This window comes from Telmatherina bonti (genome assembly GCF_933228915.1).
Source record: "Telmatherina bonti genome assembly, chromosome: 12".
Classification (NCBI taxonomy): Eukaryota; Metazoa; Chordata; class Actinopteri; order Atheriniformes; family Telmatherinidae; genus Telmatherina; species Telmatherina bonti.
Window position 1 is genome coordinate 31,097,985 of NC_136610.1, and position 19,902 is coordinate 31,117,886.

Sequence of the window (19,902 nt, forward strand, 5' to 3'; positions counted from 1 at the left end):
ACGGTCACATAAAGGCTTGCATGTTTACAGAACAGACATGGCCGCACAATGCTTGTTTGTTGTGCCAGCTTTATTTTCATGATGTATACTGACAATAGATGGTATACTTTTTCCAATTTGCATTCAATCAGTAAAGATTTATGGAGATCTATGAGTTCTGTTGCTGGTCACAGTTTGATACCAGGTCTGCTCCGAGATGCTCCACAGCAGACAGCCTGTAAATTATCTGCTGCAGAGCAGAAGTAAAATCACTGAGGGTCCACAAATTCTCAGCGTAGGAGTTCAAGGGTCAGCCCTCAGATGCTGCGGCGCAGCCTAAGCTAGTGAGGCTTTCCATTAAAGAGTGAATCTGCCTTTTTTTCAGCGTTTCTCTTCACCCCGTTCCTAATGGCTCTTAAACTCCAGCTGCATCGTAAACATTTTTCATCTCGAAGTGTCCACAGGCCGCAGCTTCAGACCGATCACTTCCCGTCTCTGCATGACCATATCTCGTTTAGTGGCTTTACCTACAGAAACAAAAGGCTCTTTGGTTTCTGTTCTGCTTAAACTTTACCCCAGATCTCAAACATTATTTCCCCATGGCACCAAGCGTGCTCTGCATCTCCTAAATCTCTGCCTCCCTACAGCCTCTGTGACAGTTTTTCAGTGTAATGGCAAATTACAAAGTACCCAGTGGCTGAATGTAATATGGTGGAACTGCCTTGAAGGAATGTCTACAAATGTGATGCAAAACTTTTAGAAAAGGATGAGCAAAGGCCAATGTCATTTTCAATTTGCCACATTTTCTTTTCTTTTTTTTATATATGACAATAGCTTAAGAATTCATGAGCTAATTATGCAAAAATAACATATAGATGTTTAAAAGGCCAGAGGTTATCTCCATGGCGATGACATTATACCACAGTGAAGTTGAACTGTAGCTTGGCTCGTCAGATGAACAAAGCATCAATGTTTTCTAACATCTGTTTGATGCAGAGGGAGTTGGTTATTGCCGTTCACTTCAAACATCAAACAACCAGCGAAGACGCTCAAACCTTGTTGTATAACTTATGTTGGAGAAATAAAGTAGAAGGGGGGGCGCGACAACTGGCTGGATATTTCTCTTTGTTCAGAGCTTTTGCAGTCCATCCCAACACAAAAAGCCAAGCTTACCTTAACCTTTACCACACTGCATAAAAAATGCATATATTTCTTAAAAAAAACAAAAAAAACAGAAAAACAAAAATTTTACTGTTTTTCTTTGTACCTTTTTACTGGTGAAGATCAGGGGTGCTTTCTACCTTGAAATTCAAAGAAAGCAACACGACTCGATCGTCCTGCTCTGCCCCCCTTTGTATCTTTCACTTGGTCTGCATACCGATTAGTCTCGCGTGCGAACAGAGCAATGATCTCTTCGTTGAAGAATAACTCAGTTTCCCTTCAGACACATCATTGTCTTCTAAATGTGGCCCTGTAGTTGAACAGTATACTGTTACTGTATTTCGGCGCATTCATGGACCAGCAGCTGTCGAGCGCTTGCAAAAATCGGGCGCATGAATGCGCCGGTGGTGTCGAAGGTTAAAGCTGGGGTAGATAGTCTTGCTCAGAGACTTTTTTTTTTTACAAAGTGGGTGAAGTGGTTCCTCGTCCTGATAGTAGTCTATACATTTTGTAAACATGAGCGATAAAAGATATAGTTAGACCCCTCAGTTTACTGTAAATGTGCAAAAACTCTGACCAATCAAATCGTTGAATCAATGAAATTGAAGTTTTCATTTCTTCGTAAGCCTCATGGCTGAGAAAATGCAGGAAGGGTTTCCTGACCCGGCTCAGTTTGTTTGCCTCCGAAAAAAGAGAAAATCGTTGGTGGGAAAAGCTGCAAACTAGAAAAGCACTCGGAGAGTGCAAACCTCCGCCTCGGCCTTTAACAAATTCCTGGATCCAAACGGTAAATCGGATCACCACCAAAGTTAAATCTGTTCTTCCTTTTCACATTTCCAACAACTCCTGAAAATTTTATTAAAATCTGTCCATAACTTTTTGAGTTATCTTGAACACAAACAGATAAACGCCGGTAAAAACATAACCTCCTTGGCGGAGGTAAGAAAAGAGCATCCAAGGAGCCAAGACAGGGTGCTACTTTCACATCTTGCTAGCTCCCCAACATGACCTACCCCAGCTTTAATTAAAGCTGTTTTGTCTGTCCTAAAAGGCAGAGATGTATGAGAAGTCTCTGTTTTTGGTCTTCTTGCTTCACCCAATCAGACCCAAGATGCCCTATTAGGAGATACACTTGATGTATCAGCGTTTATGGATTAAAGCTTGATAAATTTGTAATAAAGAGTAGCTAAGATAACTGCAATAGTAAGAATGCATAAAGGTAATCGCAGCGTCTTGGATATCAGGTCAAAGCCGTAGGACAAAGCAATAATTTCCTCTCACACACACAGTACACAGAAACACTCCTCTCACCCACATCTGATAATGGGTGGAATTGTTATAATAGGAAGTGACTGATAAACGGGAGAGAACAGTTCTTCGGCCCACTGCTGTTGGCACTCTGCAACTGGTTGCTGCCAGCAGCACATTAGGATGCTGCCTTGTCGGTAAATATTGGAAATTGGCATTTCCGCTGGGTGATGCGTCCGGAAAGGTCAGTTCTGGCCGGTGGCAGCTCTGCGGCTGTGCTTCTGCTCCGTTTAATGGAATTCAGCGATACTGCATGGCATTTGCTGTGATGAGATGTGACTATCCTGTTCATCATTCATGTTGTAGATTGTTACTTTTACACTCCGTACAGTCAGACTGTTTCTGATCTTTTCTTTGTAGGTTCCTAAGGTGACTTTGTAGATTTATGTTGGCGATACTCAGAGCTCCTCTTCCTGCAGCTCAGATGATGGAAAATACAAAATAAGTTTGAAAGTATGGCGGATACTTGTGATAGGTGTTTTTTGAGAGATTCGTTTTGCTAATCTGAAGCTTGATTCTGAATGTTTTGACCCATCTTAACTTTTTGATGACTTTTCTCAGTTCCAAACGCAGACATCGGCAAAGTGAAGGGGTTAAGCAGAGTTACACAAGAATCTTTGACATTTCCGGCTGCACTGCTGGATCCTTTTGAAAGACTGACTCACCTTTTCTATTAGTTTGCCTTGAAAAGCATCAAGCCATGAAGTTCCCACTGAACATCTTTCTGCAAGTCTTCAACCACAGGTTTTTTTTCTTTGTTTTTATTTTAAAGAAGTACTCAGACAAGATCCAAAAAAAAACAAAACAAATCCATCATAATGCATTTTATTGTGAAGTGGAACTTAATTATTTCAGCGGCGGAGTCACACTTAGCTGCAGAATAATGGTGTTTTCCCAGCCTGCAGACAAAATCCACACGCTGAGCAGCTTTACCTGAATTATATCACTCACTTAAAGGAGAAACCTAAAAAATGTCCTTGTTAAATCGTGACTTGCATGTTGATCTGATTTCTGGAAACACGGTTGTATCAGAATGAAGGTAATTTGTGAGGCGTTTTTTAGTTTCAGGATGCAATCGCGTAATTATGACCCCCCCCCCTCCCCCGTCACATTAATCACAGGCGCAGACTCCATTCGCTTTGCCAAAACAATCCAAGGTGTTCTTGTCTCCCCTCTCGGTGCAGCTTATGTATTCACATGTCACAGTCTGAGCAGCCTTGCAGAGTTTCCTGAGTGCTGAGGGAAGCCAGCAGCTGAGCGGAGTACGAGCACAAGTGATGCTTTCACAGTGCCCTGCTCTCAGCCGTCTGAATACTTCCCCAAGCCTTCATTAGCATGGCTGCTGCATTCAGCCTCATTCCAGGTCTTTGCAGTTGCATGTGCGCTTTTGTGCACGCACTCTTCTGCACGCTCGCCGTCTCACTCTGACTTTAAACGCCCCTCCCCATCTTCAGTTGAATTCCTCTCATCCACGTTCCCTTTCCCCATTTGGATTTGTCTCCTTATTTACTCCTCCACACTGTTCCCCCTCCGGCTCTCTCTTCATCCTTGTCTTTTCTGCTGATTTTTTTTTTTCTCTTTCCCTCCTCCGTTTCTTTCCCATTCTTTAACCTTTCTGCCTCCCCACCCCACATTTTCAGCAGTCCGGCAGCCATATATTAGTCCTTTCCTGTAAGATGATCATCCCCCCCCCTCCCTTCCCACATACCTTTCCTTAATAGAATGTCAACTCTTACATCTTTTTTTTCCTCACTTCTCGGCCTCTCTGAATTAATCATCACTAGATGTTCGAGTTAAAGGAGGCCTGAAACACTATTTAAATACTCATGTGATATCTGTACGTTGATCAATAATTAAAGTTGGGATTTAAAGGGATTCGCTTGTACTTGTTTGTGGATTTACATATTCAGATGGAGGCTTTCTACGAGCGCGGCGACAGGATGCGATGGTAGAACATTTTGTGTCCTTGCTCGACGATCGCGTCGCATCACTCTGATGTACATTGTGTATGAATGAGCACAGTGGTGCTGGCGGGGGGGATGCATGCATAGCCGTATATCTGGGAGTGAGTGCACTGTAGTCAGTGGAGCACTCTTTACTCCCACCAGGGATACTGATGTGCTCAGCAGGATTAGATGCATCATAAGTTGTAGTCCGTTTTGAAGTGTCCAAAAATTCCCGATCCCTGTGATGTTTCATCTTCCTGCCTTTTGCATCGAGACAAGAAAATGACTTTTTACCTGCTGTTCAATGAACACACCTGAGTGTTTGTAAAGACTTATTGACAACTAGGAAATGACTGTCACCCAGTCTTTTAGCTGGACAGAGCACTTTGTTTCACCCAGAAGCATTTTTAGCAGCTGCTTTCCTGCAGAGATCCCGCCAGTTAAAAGGTGAGCTGCTTTAAAGTCCTCTTCACCTTTTCCCTGCACTTATAATTACCAGCTTCTTAAAAATGCAGGTGTCTGTCGGTGTTTTCTTTTAACTCGCTCACATACACGACCCCCCCCCCCCCCCCAACGGATGCGACGTGTGTAGTTGACGATGTGAAAAGCTGCCAGCCTCTTATCTGGAACAAAGTCCGCCTGCTGATGAAGCGTTTGTGACTTAGGTCACTCTGATGATCTGATGTAAAGCGTCAGAGCCCCCATCAAGGTGTTTACATCCTTCACTTGATGAGCAGCTAAGAAGAGCACTGTGGCCTAATTACTGTGCTGGCAGGGGGCTTGTTTAGCAAAACAGGGAAGAGATTGGAAATGGTGTTCCAAGGTAGAGCCCAAGTCTAATTATGAGATGAAATGATTCAGAGAGATTGCCAATGTTTAAATGAGATGCATTTGCAGTGTTCTTCACATGCTGCCACATTCAAGTGGATTTTATGGTAATGAATTTGGTTTCTTGGAAGTTAATGGATTTTTTTTTTTCTTCGTAATGCAGCGATTTCTGTGTTTCCTGGCTGTATTTTGACAATAACATGCCTTGAAGCAGAAGGAAAAGGCTTTTTAAACTTTAGATCAAATTCGAAGAGTCAAAACTATTTTCCAGAGCTCTTTATCTGAATTAATGGTATTTTAAAGTGCTTTTTACCAGATTTCACTGGGATGCCACAAAAGAGTCCTTCATTACTCATCACTAACCAAACAGCACCAGCGCAGTGTTCCTGCAAATGGTTCCATTAATGAAGCGGCGTTCTAACGGCATCAAGTGCAGCGTAATCCACCATGTTGGCTCTTTATTCCACACACATATGAGGTGCAAAAGCACCCCCACCCCCCCACCCCAAACCATCTCTCCAATTGCTTGTCTGTATGTAGAAAACAATAATGCAAGGCACATTATTTTAATCTTCCTTCAGAACACGCCGCAGCATGCCTCAGATTATCAGGAGCGTCCTGGCCATATTTCTCATCGAGTCCCTCCCACCAGCAGCTGATTGACAGCATCGCTTTCCTTTCTAGTAGAATTTGTTTGCTGGTGAAATGTTCACACTTGAACTTGTGAAGATGAGAGAGCCGGTTGTGGGTGGGTGTGTGTGTGTGTGTGTGTGTGTGTTTGTGTGTGTTTCATTTTGGCTCCGAGTTCCTACCTTCTTTGTCTGCGTTGCCTGTCACACTGTTACTCTCTCATCTTAGTGTGGTGTGATTGTGGAGGATAAAAATGCAACAAAAGCCACGGCAGGCGTGAACATGTGAGAAAATGTTTACATGGAAACGTGTTTGTCTTGCAGTGCCCCGACTCTTCCTGCAAGCAGGACCTGCTCGCCTACCTGCAGCGCATTTCCCTGTATTGCCACCAGCTCAACATCTGCAGCAAAGTCAAGGCTGAAGTTCAGAACCTGGGAGGGGAGCTGGTTGTCTCTGGGGTAAGTCTGGCTTCTTTTAATCCTTTCCACTCTACTCTGTTATATTTAACCCTTTGAACCTAAAGACTATTTCGCTGAAAATTGCATTCTTGTAGGAAAAAAGACTTTATATCTAAAAGCACAAGGTGTGTTTGAATACTTTTGATGTCAATTTAAATGGAATTCTTGTAAGGTTTGACAAAATGTGTAAAATACAGTTTATATGTTACTGTTGAAGGAAAAAAAAACAAAACAACAAATTTGGGGCTTTCAGGGTTCTTAAGCCAAACATAACTAAAGATCAGCAGAGACTTCCTCCTCGGTTCCACCGAACGCCACGCCTTCGCAGCTGATGGCGGCAACTCTAGTCAATAAGACTGGTTCTATAAGCGGCGCTGCGGTGTGTTTCTGAAGCGTCCAAAAAGCGCTGTGGCTTTCCGTTTCTCTTAACTTCTGTGTTGGTTTTATTTTTGCTGCGTTGAAACCGCGTCAATCCAGAGCAGAGCGGATCGTTCGGGCTGATGAAAACCAAAGACTACATGTCCACTTGCATGCGTTTTATTCTGACATAAACATCTTTACCTGCGGCATCGGCACCAAGCCGTGAGGCGAGAGACGCTTTCACTTAATAAATGACAACATGGAAAACACATTTATCTTGGAGGAGGAAACTGTGCCGTTTTGTAACATCTTGTTTTGACAGCACACATCCGTACTAAAAAGAGCAGCAGTGAGACACGCTCGAACTGTCTGATTTTTAAAAAAAATTTTTTTTAGTTGCGCTTTATTGTTCACTTGAAAGCCTTTTTACAAAGCATTAGAAGTAGACCTAGACCGAGTACGGCACGATGACGCAATCGTCATGTGAACCGCGACACAAACGCTGAAACTCTGCTGGTGGAGCAGGGTGCCAGGCGGAAAGCGCGGCGCTTCCACGTTCAGCGGATGCTCGGTGTTGAAGGAGTTTCCCTGGCTGGAAATGATGCATTTTTTAACGTAGCAAGTAAGAAGAAAGCAGAAAGTCTGAAAACTGTTGCAAACATTGAAAGTTTGAGAGAAAAGTAGAGCATTGAGGCCTTTTGTCTGTAACTTCACAACTTCACATTCTGTTTTGGTGAGAAACAATCGATGTAAACACACACAGTTTGTTTCCCTGAAATCTCAACAGAATGCTTTGAATTTCTGGCTGTGGAAAAAAATAAATAAATCGATAAACTCACTCTAAAATGTTATTAATTGTTGTTCAGATACATAAAAAATGATTCAGCTGTGATCACATGAGGTTGGGTGGGTCAGCGGTGCAATTTCCTGCTTTTCTTTGAAATTGAATAAAGGAATAAACGCTTCTCTGAGCCAATGTGCAAATGTTTCCTGACCTTTTTACAAACTAACAGCACTGTTCAAGACCATTGCTCACAGAGCCCTTGAAGCATTAATTAACCACTAACTTGCCAGTTTAAAATAATTAAAAATCGGTTGCTTGGGTGTGCAGGAAGTAATGAATCTGCCCCTCCTTTTCTGAAGAACTGAAATGCAAGTACGCTTCCAACATTTCCACTCAAGTGTCATTGGTGTCTCTGGGGCTGTTAAAGTGAGCAGATTAAATTAGTGTGACCTTTTTACATATTCTAAAACTCACCACGTTTGTGTGCCAGACGAGGAAATGGTTGTTAATACTGCAGTGCAAAACCAGAAGACATGACAGGGATTGGTGCCTTTTTTTCTCTCTCAATTTTAAATAAAAAACCGGCTCTGTTTTTTTATTTGACACGACTAACAACCCCCTCTTCCTCATGTCTCTTCCATGTAATCAGTTGGACAGCGCCATGTCCCTCATTCAGGCTGCAAAGAACCTGATGAATGCCGTGGTATCCACCGTCAAGGCCTCCTACGTCGCCTCTACCAAGTACCAAAAGAACAGAGGCATGGAGGCCCTGAATATGCCCGCAGTGTCCTGGAGGATGAAGGCGCCGGAGAAGAAGCCTCTGGTGAAGAGGGAGAAGCAGGACGACGGGCAGGCCAAAGTCAAGAGATCCTCTCACAAGAAGCACGTCAACCCTGTGCAGGCTCTGAGCGAATTCAAAGCCATGGATAGCATCTAGACACTGTCGATTTAGGAGAAGGCGAGTTCCTGACCAATGATTTAAACTAGAGCGTGTCGTTGAGTCGAAGAGAAGGCTTGTTGTCTGTTTGATCCATTATATTCCCGCGCCGCCTCCTTCCCATTCCACACGTTTGGATTTTGCTCTAAACGTTAGCATTAACACCTGGACCAGGCTTTGTTTTTTTTTTTCTTTCACGTGATCTGGAGGAAATAGTGGATTTAATTAATGTAGAAACTAATACCAAGAGAATTCTGATCATTTTCTGTTCTAGCCAGTTTTATAGTAAAGCTATCGGATGGATGCGTTTTCCTTTGTTTTTGTATTTTGGCAAACTGCTTCCTGTACCGCAAATATCAGCTATGCAAAATATCACCTGCCTTATTTTTTTATATCGAGCAATAACTGAAGCTATTCTGGGTGTGCCGAGTTAAACTGGTGAATTTTAAGCATGTTTTGGTTCCTCGTAACAAACTGGCCTCTGGCTGTTTCAATGTGTGCCTGCGTTTTTTAAGCTTAATCCGCGCTTTGTTCTTCACGCAGCTATAAACATCTCAAATGAGACGAAAGTGACCCCGATATTATTTTCACTGCTTTGATTCGTCTCCTTTCTTTTTATTTTTTTTTCCCCCTTTCGGTTTGGCCTGTTTAATGTCATTTATTTGTAAATTAATCATCTCAAATCATGTTTTTATGTCTGCTAAACCAAAGGTGACAAATAGTTTGTTTGATCCAACACTAGACACACACGCGCACACACACACAAGTTTAGGCAGAATTTGTAAATGAGGCTGAAGTGCGTCTACAGAATGAGCGCGCTCGAGTCTGTACGTCCCAAGCCGACAAGCTTCATTAGCATCAGTGAAACCAAGCACCTCCACATTCTGAAGGCGTTCAATTTAGGGGATCAATACCTTTTTTCTCTTCGTAGCTTAGACTTTGGAGATGTAATTTAACTGTCATTAAACGCTTATTGTCTGCATTTCTTGTCCTTGAGCTTGAACACTAATCAGGATTTTATGTCAATCCTAATCTTTATATAAAAACCCAGAAACGGCTTCCAGATGTTTAAGCTTTAAAGCAGAAAATGTTTTGTTTTTGTTTTGAATTTCAAGTGAAAACAGCGGGCTGGAGTCGCTCTGTGCAGCGTGTTTTCTACTCGTGCACACACACTGTGCTTCAGAGCCAGAGCGGTACGTTGGTCTGCAACAAGGCTTTGTAATCCTGCTGCTTTGGTCTTGGACATGACACCTTGTTTTGCTCGTATAACATCCGTGAACTCTTGCAGGATGAGCGTGTTTGTTTATTTGACAAGTGGATTTTTATAAGGTAGCAATATCACCCACCCCCACCCCCCCATCCCTCCCCCTTCAGTCTTCATCTTTTCTTGGATTGTTTTGATTTGGATCCTGAGTGACATCAAACTACTTTGCTGTGGATTTTCTTTCTTTTTTTTGTGTTTTTTACTGAGAGCTGACTTATTAGTGCACACATTTCTTATTATTAATGTGCCTGATTTATATCTTAAATAAACAATTAAAGTCAATCCAGTCCAGTGTTTTTTGTTCCTCTGCACAGCAGCTGAATGAAGTTTGAGCTTTTGCTTTTTAATATTCGTGTTGTTTTGCCAATTTTCCCCCACTCATGTTGTAACACATCCTTCAGAGACTTTTAGCAGATGGTAATATGTGCTGAAGTGCATCACAGTTTCTCATTCATATAAACGTCCATATTGTCTTTTCTCCCAACCTAAAAGCTGTTGTGACATGCAGTTGGAGCACTCGTCTGTGGTTTATCATTCCTCATAAAACGTGCAGATTTCAGTCTCGGGGAGATCCTGAAACGGCACCTTGTGACAGATTCCGTCTCCCATGTGCAGCAACATACAGTCCTGCAGCAATCGCACATTAGTCTGTCTTCTCTGAGAAGATAAATCCACCTTTTCATCCTTTTTCCATTCCAGGAAAGGGTTTTGTAGGTAATGTTTACCGGTGAAACAGACCGCTTATTCTCTCTCATTCGCATCTCCATAAAATTTCTATGAAGCTTCCCAGAATCACCGAAAGAAACCCGCAATAAAACGATGACATAACGTAAGATTTGCATAACAAGTATGACTTCATTAAATGAACCATTCCTGAAAGCTGTTTTAATGAAAGAATTAGGTGATTAGGAGATCTTTTTTATTCTTTTGATGTGAAATTAGACTGCATTTATCCTAATAAGTATACAGCAGTTAACTGTACCTTCCTGTTATTCCAGGGAATAACAGGAAGGTACAGTTTCTCTTATTTTGAGTTTTCTTCATTTGTCCACATGCTTTGGAAACAAAACAAAGGTTTTTTTTTTTAGGGAAATATTGCAGACCCCTTGGGGAAGATCAAATGCAATAACATCCAAGTGTAGCACGATCCAAAGTTGTGGTGAACCGTAACAAACCAGGAGTACCCAGCTAAATGACTCATTATTTCGTATATGGAGGGCAGCAACAAAAACAGACTTTCTGACCTCAAAGCAAAACAAAAACAAAAAACTGGGTGGAATAACATTCATTCTGGACGAGTGTCCCAGTAACCCACTGCTGCAGCTGGTACACGGCGGTGGTCTGGAACTGGCTTCATTGTCTTTATTTCCAAAGTTCTACTGGAAATCAGAAACATGTTTCTAGGAACTGGCATCACGATGGCAAAAAACTGTCTTCTGCCCCTGGTGGAGACCGTAATACTGCTGTATTAAAATAACATTACAGTATGAAATAACATACATTAACATAATTAATACATCATTTTGACATTTCACACAGTGAAAATATATCATTGATTTTTATTTTTTTTTACATGTTAAAAGGCCAAATAAAGCTTTTAGATAAAGAAAAAACTTTTCAGTCTACATGTGCTTTGTGGACCTGGAGAAGGCATTCGACCGTGTCCCCCGGGGGCTCCTGTGGGGGGTACTCCGGGAGTATGGGGTACCGGACCCCCTTGTACGAGCTGTCCGGTCCCTGTACGACAGGTGTCAGAGCTTGGTCCGCATTGCCGGTAGTAAGTCGGATTCGTTTCCGGTGAGGGTTGGACTCCGCCAAGGCTGCCCTTTATCACCGATTCTGTTCATAACTTATATGGACAGAATTTCTAGGCGCAGCCGAGGTGTTGAGGGGATCCGACTTGGTGGCATCAGGATTGGGTCCCTGCTTTTTGCAGATGACGTGGTCCTGTTGGCTTCATCTGGTCGTGATCTCCAGCTCTCGCTTGAGCGATTCGCGGCCGAGTGTGAAGCGGCCGGGATGGGAATCAGCACCTCAAAATCTGAGACCATGGTCCTCAGCCGGAATAGGGTGGATTGCCCTCTCCGGGTCGGGAGTCAGGTCCTGCCTCAAGTGGAGGAGTTTAAATATCTCGGGGTCTTGTTCACGAGTGAGGGAAGGATGGAGCGTGAGATCGACAGATGGATCGGTGCGGCGTCTGCAGTAATGCGGACTCTGTGCCGGTCTGTCGTGGTGAAGAAGGAGCTGAGCCAGAAGGCGAAGCTCTCGATTTATCAGTCGATCTACGTTCCTACCCTCACCTATGGTCATGAGCTGTGGGTCGTGACCGAAAGAACGAGATCTCGTATACAGGCGGCTGAAATGAGTTTCCTCCGCAGGGTGGCCGGGCTCTCCCTTAGAGATAGGGTGAGGAGCTCAGTCATCCGGGAGGGGCTCAGAGTAGAGCCGCTGCTCCTTCGCATCGAGAGGAACCAGTTGAGGTGGCTCGGGCATCTGGTCAGGATGCCTCCTGGACGCCTCCCTGGTGAGGTGTTCCAGGCACGTCCCTCTGGGAGGAGACCCCGGGGAAGACCCAGGACACGCTGGAGGGATTACATCTCTCGGCTGGCCTGGGAACGCCTCGGGATCCCCCCCGCAGAGTTGGCAAATGTGGCTGGGGAGAGGGAAGTCTGGGCTTCCCTGCTTAGGCTGCTGCCCCCATGACCCGACCCCGGATAAGCGGCAGAAGATGGATGGATGGATGGATGGATGGATGGATGAAAAAACTTTTGCTCACCATTCAAGTTATTCAGTTTCTTTAGGTTAAGTCTACGAGGCAGGTTGCTCTATCCACTTAGACTTATCGATGATGTGAAATGTCACGCTGCAATTTTGAAAGACTTCCCTAAGAACCAGTCGGCCTTGTCCCTTCTCGGAGACGGCCTCGGTATAAAATCCAAACCAACCCGCGTGAGTCAAACAGAGAAGCTCCACTTTGATGCAGATTTCAATGCATCTGAGGAGGCTCCTCATCTGCATCCAAGATCATTAAACGTGCAATTAGGTAAAACTAAGGAAAGACTAGTTGGATCATCAAAAATCCATCTAAACTGTTGGAAAATGAGCTCAGGTGAGCCTGGCTGAGAGAACACCATGAGGGTCATCATCGCAATGTGAGCGGTGTTTTGCATGCTAACTAGGAGCGTTGAAGCATAAATATACTAAGAGCAAAACAAAAAGGTGCTTTTTTTTCTATATGTAATTCATTTGATCCGCATAGATATCAAATCTAACTCTATTCCAGCACATAATACACATGCTAATACACATAGACATAATCTGAGATGTACCTGTCAGGCTGGATGCATCTGTGCTAAAGTTCAAGGATCCAAAGTGAATTTATTTGTGCTTATAACTCTCACGAATCTGACATCTTGATGCTGGGCAGACAGGTCTCCTGCTGCAAGTCTAGCCTGCCCTCTTCCAAGACATGAAAGGAAATACAAGGTTTCCAACATCCCACATAAAACACAGAAACAAAACAACTCCTTAATCCTGGTCTTAATCGTACCAATCTGATAAGGAAAAGAAAAAAAAAGAAAGGAAATTTTAATTGCCTGCTTCTAAACTGTTAAAGCTCGGTGGAAGTCGGGGTGTTAACCAAAATGAGATGCTTTTTTTGTTCATTTTGTTTTGTTCCATCAGTAAACTGATGCAAGAGAAATAAATCTATTATCACTGGATCTCTTTATACTGTGTTACCTGGGTATTGCAGTTTTGCTTAAACGGAGAAATATTGTTAAAATGATAACCTTCAACCCAATTTGGCAACCAAAACTCATATTTGCACACTTCAATGGACATACAAAACGCATCAACTTACTTTTATATGAAATCATAGAATCACAGTTTTCCACACGAATCTTCGAAGATGATCTTCGGTCTTCAGCATCAAACTGAGAAGAAGAATGAACGCTGACACCTGACTACTGCTTACTTTCTGCTATTTCAATATTATTTATGCTAGTTTAGTTTTACCTGTAATTTAGTTTAAATAACACTCACTTTTGTGGTTGAAAATGTTAAATTTCCAAGTATTGAAATGAGTTGCTGATAAAAAGGTTAATCAAACAGTCTTGTTTCATCTTTCAAACTTAATCCATTAACGCAAGTTGATTTTAAGGAACCAGGGACCTATTATTGGTTTTTCTACTTTTGGTCATGTGATAGATTTAAATAAAATGTACAAACTAATTTAGGATAATAACATGGAAAATTTACTGACGAGGTTTTAGTGTTTCTTGTGACAACGAACTGACAGCATGTTTGGTAAACTCCGCTGCAAGTAGAGGTTTAAATAGCGTGTTTGCTAACTTAGTTACTGATGTGAGGTGTTGTAAAATATAAATATGTGAGCCCTATTTGCTGCCACTGTCCAAGGAATGATGACATTTACCATGTAGTGATGTAAATTTTCCTCCCATCAGGGCACATTGTCCCTTTACTATCTGAAAGACACTGGTGTGTGATAGTATTGGACTTGTCTGCATCGTGTCACATTCATTTTACCGGAGTATCTATAAACAGACATGACTGTGTGACTTTTTGTCCAGTTTATTGTTCATAAAATTGACTGTATTGTTGAACATCCTGATTGAATTATACAGCTAGATGACCTCACCTTGTGTGCTGCAGTGAATGATTGGAGAGGAAAATAAAACGAGACTGATACCATGAAGCATGTGTAAAATGTAACCTTGTCTCATAACAAAATGTGTAATAGCTATATTGGCACACAGCACAAACATAGTAAGTTTAGAGTAAAGGTTGTCATATTGTGGCACATTTACATTTACTATTAAGTTTTCTGTTTTTCTAATTGATAGCGACTGAAGGGAAAACACCACATGACAGGAGGCAGGAGGGGTAGTGGTGGTAAAAGTCACTGGGCTTTGACTCAGTGGTGACTTTCGTTGAGGTTTATAGATAAAATAATATAAGTTCTGCAGGTTAGTAAGACAGATTCATCTGTTTAAATTAAGTCGCTTCACTTAACTAATTCCTCATAGCTTGCATTTATGTGCTCACATGTGCTCACACACACACACACATATATGTATTTATGTTGTAGTTGCTTTTATGTTCAGGATTATCACAGATTATCTTTTTGCAGGTGCTCCTGATGATTGTCTGATTTGATTTGATTGTCAAATTATGAAAATCTGCAAACTTCAGTAGAGCAACATACACCATCCCCCCACCTCTGTTTTTCAGTGAGGTATACAAAATTTCATTAATAAAATAAAGTCTGGACCACCACTTAATTTTTTTTTAAACATGCAAAAATGTATCCCCATTTTACTCTATCAAACACTTTCTCCGCATCAAGCATAATAACCACCTCAGGTACTGCACTGAACGCTTGGGAGTAAATGCATTTAAGAAGCCGGTGGACATTTATATGACTTTAACAGGAGATGTTCCATCTTTTCAGCTGATATCAAATTATATTGTGTTTGGAGGTCCAGCTTCCTGTTATAAAGCTCATGGGAGGGAGAAGCAGGGCACTGAGCATCCCACCATAGATATTGATTTAATAAGCTCCTCTTGTTTAATTCTTTTAAATTTATTCATTTACACTGAATAAGATGTAATCTCAGCCCTGATTACAGCTTTTAATGTTTCCCAAAGGACAGAAGAGGAGACGTAATTTTTTCGTTGGATTCTATCAAGTCATCTAATTTTTGGGATAATATTTCACAAAAGCGGTTATTAGCTGAAAGATTTCGGTCAAATTTCCAAGAGAGGCGTTCCAATTTATAAAGAGGAAAAAGCAAGAATAATACAGGGGAACGATCTGATTCAGTTAGACGAGTAATAAACTTTCATGATAAAGGAGAGAAGGTTCTGATCAATGAAAAAAATAATCTATTTGCCAGTATGAGTGATGCGCAGAGGGGGGAAAAAAGACTTACTTTCTAGAGATAAGAATAATTCAAAACTTTATATCATGAAAGCTGATAGCAGTTTGGCTTTTTTTAATGAAAGGTTCGTAAATTAGGAATCATTGATTGAATCAAATGATGGACTCGATGCACTACTTGGTATAAATCCAAACATGTAATTATTGAGATAATGTTCCCTTAAACCAAATAGATATTTACCAAACCACAGGCTTATGACAGAAATCATCACCAAATGTCTTTGAGGGTCTGAAATAATAGTGAAAAATGATTTTTTTTTTTTTTTTTAATTTTTTTTTTTTTTATAAAGAATCAGCCTGATTAGAAAGAAATATGCCTCAAACACATTTTTTTTAATTCTGACTTGGTTTTTTACCATTGGGGTGGGTTTGCAGAAGAAATGCAGCATCATATTTAAACTGTTTAAGATGATTGAATATCCTGGCTCTATTAAGAGGCCCATTTAAACCTCTGACATTCCAACTAATGAAACGTATAGTAGCGCCTCTTACATCAGTACCATACATCATGTTTAATTAGAAGAAATAAAATGAAAAGGAAAAGAAAAGTCGAATGTAAAAATAGTGTGATGACCGCTGAAGTGCACAGTTTATCAATTTGTTAACTTCAAAAGGAAAGCCTATGCAGCAAAAGTGTGGTGATGTTGCCTTCCTTATTCCAAATCTGAACCCTGTCCAAACACAAAACCACAACTAAGCCGATGCTTGTCCGTCTCCCTGAGGCGAGCTGTAGGCTAAGTATCTCCAAAAACTTCTGGTGGTACATTCGCTTAATAATAATGCCCAGGGGGCTCCCTGTTCTGTGTGAAATGCTCCATTGAACCCCCTCAACATTGAGGTGAATACAAAACAAACACCAGAGACACCTGGTTGTGCCTCTGGAGGGTTCTAATGGCAGACTATCCTAGCATGAAGCTTGTTACATACGCAATGAGAAGCAAGAACTGTGTTCTTGTTATCGAGGATGACGAAAATAGTTTTGGTCGGGTCAGTTTATGCTCCATCTGAAGCGTTGTCTGCGAGGTTATTACTGGGAGGGGATCTCTGTGTTTTATGTGCACTGAACAGCTTGCTTGGTTATTTCATTTTTAACAAGAAACTGGTCTCTGGCAGGGTAGTGTTGTTGTGCACTTGTAGGGGTCCATGCAGTTGATGTTAACTCTCCGTTCAACTGCACATCAGCAAAAATGCAGAAGTGACTTTTTTCCACATTACCCACGCCCATCTCAGCTGTTCGACCAATCACACAATACTTCACGGAGTCTCACAAGTTCTGCTCACCTGGTGCGTTATCTCACATGGGACATGATGGAGGGGTGAGGTGAGGATGTGTGGGAGTGGGTGTATGGGGTTACAGATGGATGGTGGGATGGCTGGGGGGGGGATTAGGGTTAGGGATATAGGTGGGTAGGGGATAGGGATGTGTGAGGATGAGTAGATGTGTGTGTGGAGGGGTATGTTGGCGCGTGGGTTGTATTGGGGTGTGCCTGTGTTGGAGGAGTGAGGGTATGTGTGTGTGTGTGTGTGTGTGTAGGGGGGGGTGTATATGCGGAATGGGATGTGTGAGTGAGGGTGAAGTTTGGAGGGGGGCTATGGGTGGTGGAGGGGTGTTTGGTGGGGCATGTGTGGTTGGGTAGAAGTAGAGGGATGGGGTGGCGGGGTGTGAGCGTGTGTGTGTGTGTGGGGGGGGGGTGAGCGTGTGTGGGGGCGGGGGCGATTGGGGTTCGTGTGACTTGGTATGGGTGAGTGAGTAGAGGTGGGGTGGGGTTGTATATGTGATGGATGATGTGCATGGATTGCAGAGGGTTGTGTGGATGGGGGTTGAGAGGGGAGTGCGTGTTTGGGGGGGGGGGGGGGGGGGGGGTATGCATGTATATGTGTGAGGGGAGTGCGTGTTGGGGGGGGGCGGGGTATGCATGTATATGTGTGTGTGGTTTGGTGGTGGGGGGGTGGTGTCCTGTACCCGGGGGCGCAGCTGGTGCGCTGGGGTGCGACCTGGCTGCCGCTGGGTGGCGGTCTGGGGATCCTGGTCCTCCGTCGGTGTGGGCTGTGCCCTCTGCCTGCGGGGGCGGGGGGGCTGCTCACGGGCTCTTGGGGCCCTGGGGCCTGCGCTCTGTCTGCCCTAGGTGGCCGGTGCCCGGCGGGATCGGCCCTTGCCGGCCTGGGCCTGCTGGGGCCTGTTCCCCCTGACTGCGGGGGACTCTGGTTGGGCACCCTCCTTCGCCACCTCCTGGGCAGATGCATGGCTGGCTCTGGAGTGGGGGGGTTGGGATCTGTACCTGGGGGTGACTGTCGGTTACCCGGGTCTCTGGGTTCTCCTGGCCTTCCTCTAGCTGTAGGCGGGCGGGGTCACATTGGCATGATCACTCTTCTCTAAACACGTTCCACTCTGAATGTTCTGCATGAATGTTCTGCATGTGTCACAGTCACTGAGTCATCCAGCAAGTTTATTCACTAACAGCAGGTACCTCTCTTTCTGTCTTTTTGACTTAACTTGCTAGTTTCTGGTCTTCATGATTGTCAACGGTTTTGTTCTCCACGAATCTAGAGTTGGCTTGTGTGGGTGTATATATTTATGTGTGTGGGTGGGTATGTGTGTGTACTTATGTGTATGTGTATGTGTATGTATGTATGTGTATGGATATGTATATATGTATGCATATGTGTGAGTGTATGTGTATGTATGTGAGTATGTATATGTGTATATATGTATATATATATATATATATATATATATATATATGTGTGTGTATGTATGTGTATATGTATGTATGTATATCTATCTTTATGTATGCATGTATGTGTACATGTGTGTGTATGCATGTGTATGTATGTGTATATGTATGTATGTATGTATATATGTATATATATAATGTATGTGCGAGTGTATATACATATATATGTAGGTGGGTATGTATGTGCATATACATGTATGCATTGATCTCTTTCTTTTGTTTTTTTTTTTTTGTTTTTTTTATATTCTCTTTTCTGTTCTCTTTCTGCCCCTTTCCTGTCCTTTCCGGTCGGGTCCAGTAGCATAAACTCTGTAATACAAGCTATTATCCAAAACAAATTGAAAAATAAAATAAGAATCAAGAAATACAAGGGGATCATTACATCTACAAAAGTTCCCCTTGGCAAAATAAATTTGCTCAGCAGAACACAGCATCCAGAACATCAGTCTGCTTGCTTAAATGCTGGACAAGACAAAAAAAAAAAAAAACTTCAAAAGGAAAGCCTATGCAGCAAAAGTGTGGTGATGTTGCCTTCCTTATTCCAAATCTGAACCCTGTCCAAACACAAAACCACAACTAAGCCGATGCTTGTCCGTCTCCCTGAGGCGAGCTGTAGGCTAAGTATCTCCAAAAACTTCTGGTGGTACATTCGCTTAATAATAATGCCCAGGGGGCTCCCTGTTCTGTGTGAAATGCTCCATTGAACCCCCTCAACATTGAGGTGAATACAAAACAAACACCAGAGACACCTGGTTGTGCCTCTGGAGGGTTCTAATGGCAGACTATCCTAGCATGAAGCTTGTTACATACGCAATGAGAAGCAAGAACTGTGTTCTTGTTATCGAGGATGACGAAAATAGTTTTGGTCGGGTCAGTTTATGCTCCATCTGAAGCGTTGTCTGCGAGGTTATTACTGGGAGGGGATCTCTGTGTTTTATGTGCACTGAACAGCTTGCTTGGTTATTTCATTTTTAACAAGAAACTGGTCTCTGGCAGGGTAGTGTTGTTGTGCACTTGTAGGGGTCCATGCAGTTGATGTTAACTCTCCGTTCAACTGCACATCAGCAAAAATGCAGAAGTGACTTTTTTCCACATTACCCACGCCCATCTCAGCTGTTCGACCAATCACACAATACTTCACGGAGTCTCACAAGTTCTGCTCACCTGGTGCGTTAAGAAGCATGAAATTAAACCAATATCAACAGGCCAAATGGGAACAAAACTTGATAATATAAAAATAAATAAAATAAAATAATGTTTACTTTCCTTCTCACCACTGTGGGCTTTCAGTAACTACAGGTTTAAAGTAACTAAACTACTAATTTAAATATAGGAAAATCTCTAAGTATAAATAATATTTTCCTTTCAGTTCTTAAAAATGACAAATGTTAGTTGTAGCTTTTATACATGTTACAGTAAGACCTGGTCAGAAAGTTCATCCAGTATTAAATCATCGTATTAAGATATGATATAATCAGATATCACATGATGTATGTTCAGATATTATCAGAACATGGCATCAGAGAGCTTTTTTTTTTTATCTGTGCAAA

The 19,902-nt window shown here is 42.5% G+C and overlaps 1 protein-coding gene across 1 annotated transcript in view; it reads left to right on the plus strand.

The window, feature by feature from the left end:
* ctnna1 (catenin (cadherin-associated protein), alpha 1) overlaps nt 1-9,875 on the plus strand; it is a 75,381-nt gene extending 65,506 nt beyond the window's left edge. Inside the window, exons 17-18 of the mRNA XM_079249554.1 lie at nt 6,176-6,310; nt 8,104-9,875. Coding sequence (XP_079105680.1) covers nt 6,176-6,310; nt 8,104-8,391 — 423 coding nt within the window. The 3' untranslated portion in view covers nt 8,392-9,875. The remainder of the gene's footprint in view (nt 1-6,175; nt 6,311-8,103) is intronic.
* The last annotated feature ends 10,027 nt before the right edge of the window (nt 9,876-19,902 follow it).